A 4,722-nucleotide genomic window follows, 5' to 3' on the forward strand; every position below is an offset into this window, starting at 1 on the left:
GATCTTTTATTCACACAGGAGTCTTGGTGGAGGCACCATTGCAGACGCAGTCCCTGCCCTCTGTGTACTTGCTGCCTACCCCGGAGCCTGGCACCAAGTAGGCGGGAAACAATAGGTGTTTTTCAAGTGAGTAAATAGGAATATAGTGAACATAGACATATTAATAATCTCCTTTCTCCCATTTTTAAATTCCTTTTCCAATCGATGTGGATATTTAGTGCTTGTTAGCCACTTTTTTCGTTTTTTCTTAAAGATTGGCCCTGAGCTAACATCTGTTGCCAATCTTCTTTTTTTCCTCCTTCTTCTCCCCAAAGCCCCCCAGTACTCTAGTTGTGAGTGCTCTGGTTCTGCATTTTGGGACGCCGCCTCAGCGTGGCCTGATGAGCGGTGCCTGTTCCGAGTCCGGGATCCGAATGCGGAAACCGTGTGACCCCTGGAAGCAGAGTGCGCGAACTTAACCACTCAGGCACAGCCCAGACCCTACAACACTTCTTAGCTATCCATAAGAACTGGGTACAGGTTTACAAAAAACTCCACACAATACAAAAACATCGATTTAGCTGATGGCATTGCTTTTCCTCCTTCCGAGTCCTGACTTCACTCTCTGTGAGGAACAGTGGAGCAGCCCCCAGCTGGGTTTTCCCCTCACTTCCTTTCCCATCAGAGAAAAGCCTAGAAGCAAGGGAAATCACGAGTATTGTAAACCCACAAAAACAAGGGGACTGGTCACTCATGTCATGCTCATCTTCGTATTTCTTAAAAATAGCTCAAAAATGAGCTCAGTCAAGACCTTTCTCTAGGTCAAGCGCTGCTGCAAGAACTACAATCTTCCAGTAGGTGGCAGTATTTCTTTTCTTCAGCATAAGTACGATTCTTGAAGATTTGCCTTCAGATTTGTTTTTCTTTTTTTACTTTTACTATTCGTTTAGTGAAGTGCAGGTGACAATAAACAAGTTAATGAAACCGACCTTTCTTTCACTTTCTTAAAAAGAAATCGCTCTTGGGGGCTTCCAAAAGCTCCAGATTGGGAGCTTCTGCTTTGGCTGCAGTTGATCGCAAGGCACACACTTGCAAGCGTGGCAGGCGTGCCCGAACCCTCTCCCCTCTTCCTGACGGAAGTTGTGACTCAGGACAAGCTAATTGACAGCAGTGTCTTGGAGAAAATATGTCAAGCTTCTCTGCCTCCATAAAAACAAAACAAAACAAAAATCAAACACTGAGTCTAGAATTCTTGCTTTTAGGCCAAAATATTCATTAAATTTTGCAGGTATCTTTCCTGGCTGGCTAATAATGAATTTTTAAAAAGTCATTCACACACCCTATTTTAATGGTAACACTTAAGTTTTTGCAGCTCCACAAGACCTTTCAATTCCCCAACAGATGGTTAGGTGCTGTCACATGTCTGACACCAACTAAACGGTGCAGAAACTAGTTTTGAGGAAGGAAGGAAGCGAGGACTGAAATTCCAGGGACATATGCTGGAGTTGAAAGACGGAAGCGTTATTTAGTGGAATAATATCTCAGATACTTTATCTTCAAAAATACTGCCTTAGCGAGAGTAGGGAAAGCTGGGTCTGAGGCATGCGTTTCACCGATTTCTCAGAAGTACTTTCATAAATAACTCCTCGAGTTGCTGGAGAAAATGTTCGAAGGCTCAGTGTTTTCACTGAAAACACGGCGATTGCCTGGATTTGGTCAAGTCCGCCTGTGAATATTTAACTATTGTTAGAAGGTGCAGTGATTTTTAGGGTTTAGGGCATTTTAAACCACCCCTCTCCTTTCGAGACCAGCCGGGGCACCTTCCCGGCCCAGCTCGTCCCGCTCGGCGCCGGCGCCGCACGCCCCTCTCCTCTCGTCTCCCGCGCCGCGCGCGCCGCTGCAGCCCCTGCCCGGCCCGGCCCGGCCTCGCGCAGCTCCGGGTCCAGGACCAGGCGGCCCGGCCCAGCGCTCAGACGCGCCGACAGGTGGCCTCGCCCGCCTCCGCTCCGGGCCCGAGCCGCAGCCCGCGCGCCAGACATAGCTCCGAGGCTGGCCCCCGAAGTCAGGCGGCTTTCCCGGGGAGAGCGAGGGGCGCGGGGCCCGCGGGAGGCCGCCGACAGGAGCAAAGGGCGTCCCAGGCCCGACCCGGGCGTGCGGTGATCCGGCCGGGCACTTCTCGCGCTCCTCGGTCCAGGGCAGCCAGACGCCCGCCGCCTTGGCACGTCCAGCTCTGCGCACCGCCCCTCGGTCGCCTCCGCCCTTCGCGTCCGCGACCCCCGGTACCCGTCCACGCCCCCAGCGGCAGTGACCCCAGGTCTCCAGCGCCCGCGGGCTAAGCCACTCTGCCACTCCCCGGCCCCAGTAGGGCCAAGGGGTCACCCGAGTCGGCGAACCCATTCCCAAGGGCGCGCGGCCGTGGCAGCACCGCCCCGCTCCAGCGTCCTCCAGCTCCCCTCCTGCCGGCGCTCCGGCGCTAGAGCGCCCCAGCCCCTCCAGGACACGCAGGCAGCAGCGGGAGGAACTCACTCGGACCCCTCCCCTTCCCCAAACTTCTTGCCTCCGCTGGGAGGTTCCTCCAACCCGACCCCTCTGCGCCATCCGGCTCCTCCCTCTCGACTCCCCTCCCCTTTTCTGGTCCCCACTTAGGAATCCGCCCCCCCCCCCCCCCCCCCACCGCCAGCCGGGTCGGGGATCCTCCCCCGACTCCCCCCGCGTGCCGCCGCCGCCGCCCGGGTTCCTCTCCCCCCGCTCGGGCGCTCCCTGCCAAGCCCATGATGTAATGGTGTATGTTAATCAGTAGCATGTGGGGAGCTCCGGCTCGGGCGGCTCAGTCCTCCGCGAGCCGACACGGGAGGCGGCCGCAGCGGCGGCCCGGACCCGCAGCGCCGCACTCCCTCCGCGCCGCCCGCCCCGACGGCATGGCCCGCGGCCCGCGCTCCGGGCGCCCCCAACCTCGCTGAGAGCCGCCGCGGCCCCGAGCCGCGCGCGGGGCCCCCAGCCGCCAGGATGAGCCGCGCCGAGGTGAGCTCCCCTCCCTTCCGCCCCCCGCAGGGGACCTGCGGGCCACTGGGTCCCCTTCCCGAGGACTTCCCCCTTCTCTCGAGAAGTTCTGGGAGCCGGGAAGCGCGATGCTGGGAGCGAGCCGCTCCTCGAGGGCTGACCGGGCTCTCCTCTCGGCCGCGGGCGGCCATCGGGACAGGGATAGGACGGGGGGAGCCCCTGAAGCCGAACTTTCTTCTTTGCGGTCGTTGGGGGGCGTGTGCCCGCGGCGCAGTCCCAGCAGAGCCGCCCTGTCCGCCGGGGAAGCGGTGCCGCGGGCTCGGGCTGTCTCTGCGCTCGGCGTGCGCCGGGGCCGCGCCGCCCTCGGCCTGGGACTCGCAGGCGCTGGGCCGGACAGACCCGTCCGTAGGCGGCGGCAGCGGGGGCAGGATGCCTAGAGCACACATGCGCCTACACACACACACACACACACACACACGCACGCACACGCACGCACACATCTGACCGCTCAGGCGGAGCAGGCCTTCCGAGACCGCCCGGGGTGGGCTGGAGCGGCGCGGCGCGGGGGAGCCGGGGCTCCGCTGCGCCTCCGCCCGCTGGGCGCGGAGCTTTGGGTGGGGAGAGTTTATTTTTGTCTCGATCTGCTGCCGCGGCTGCTCCCGGCCTAAATCCAGAGGGGCGCCTGGCGGTGGAGATGCTGGCTGTTGCTGTAGATGGAGCTGCAGCCACTCGGCTGCTTCTCCGGGAGGAGGAGGAGGAGGAGGAGGAGGAGGAAGGAACTGAGGCTGCCGCTGCCTCCGCCTCTGCTTTGCATTAGCCCCCACCCCCACCCCCGCGCCCCCCGCAGCCGCATTGCAAGTTTTCTGCGCGGGATTTGTTGCTGGCGCTGGCGTTCTCGGCACAGCCCCTGAGGCCACCCCGGGTTGGGGGTGTGGGGAGTATCAGCCGTTCGCGGCGGCAGCAACAGGAAGCCGTGGGGTCTCCTCCAGCACCTGGGAAGGAGACTTCTTGCCATTCCCAGAACAGGAATAGCTCCTCTCCGGCATCCAGGTGCAGAGGGGGCGGCCGGAATTGGGGGGCCCAGCCCCCCGCCCCTGGGATGCGCCCGTCTCCGGCGCGCTGCCTCGTAGCCGAGGTCTCACTGCAGCCTCTCTCTCCTTCCAGTGGTGATCGCCCTCGGGAATGCGGGTGTGAAGGAAGAGACCCGGGCCGCCGGAAATCACCATCCCGAAGCCGAGAAGGGGGAAGAGCATTCTCGATTCAGTTTGTGTGGCTTCTGGGGAGTTTTAAAAAAATCGTTATTTTTTAAGAAAGAAACATTTCCGCGCTACTGTCTGTCATCGCCTCTGGGGAAATCAGCCAGAACCGCGGGACCGTAACTGAACGGACGGCAGGGGCAGGAGCCGAGGCCGAACCTGCAGCGCGCGGCGCCGGGCCGCCTGGGGCTGCGGCGCCGCCGAACTTTGGGGCGGGCGGGCCAGGCCGGGCGCGAGGGGCTCCGTAGACCGAGGGCCGCCCCCTAACCATGATGTTTCGCGACCAGGTCGGGGTGCTGGCGGGCTGGTTTAAGGGCTGGAACGAGTGCGAGCAGACCGTGGCGCTGCTGTCGCTGCTCAAGCGCGTGAGCCAGACCCAGGCCCGCTTCCTCCAGCTCTGCCTGGAGCACTCGCTGGCCGACTGCGCCGAGCTGCACGTCCTCGAGGGCGAGGCCAACAGCCCCGGTAAGTCCCGCCTCCCCGCCCC

At 61.3% G+C, this 4,722-nt stretch overlaps 1 protein-coding gene across 5 annotated transcripts in view; it reads left to right on the top strand.

The window, feature by feature from the left end:
- The first annotated feature begins 2,723 nt into the window (after positions 1-2,723).
- SAMD4A (sterile alpha motif domain containing 4A) overlaps positions 2,724-4,722 on the top strand; it is a 202,553-nt gene continuing 200,554 nt past the window's right edge. Inside the window, exons 1-2 of one of the 5 annotated variants that reach the window (XR_006886388.1) lie at positions 2,724-3,000; positions 4,144-4,700. Coding sequence is in view for 2 of the 5 variants with exons in the window: in XM_046647862.1 (XP_046503818.1) it covers positions 4,505-4,700 (196 nt within the window). In the remaining 3 variants the exon portion in view is untranslated. Of the gene's footprint in view, positions 3,001-3,509; positions 4,030-4,143; positions 4,701-4,722 lie in introns of those variants that run through there. The other 4 variants (XR_006886390.1, XM_046647862.1, XM_046647863.1 and 1 more) reach the window with 4 other exon arrangements.

Source organism: Equus quagga, chromosome 20 (genome assembly GCF_021613505.1).
Source record: "Equus quagga isolate Etosha38 chromosome 20, UCLA_HA_Equagga_1.0, whole genome shotgun sequence".
NCBI lineage: Eukaryota > Metazoa > Chordata > Mammalia > Perissodactyla > Equidae > Equus > Equus quagga.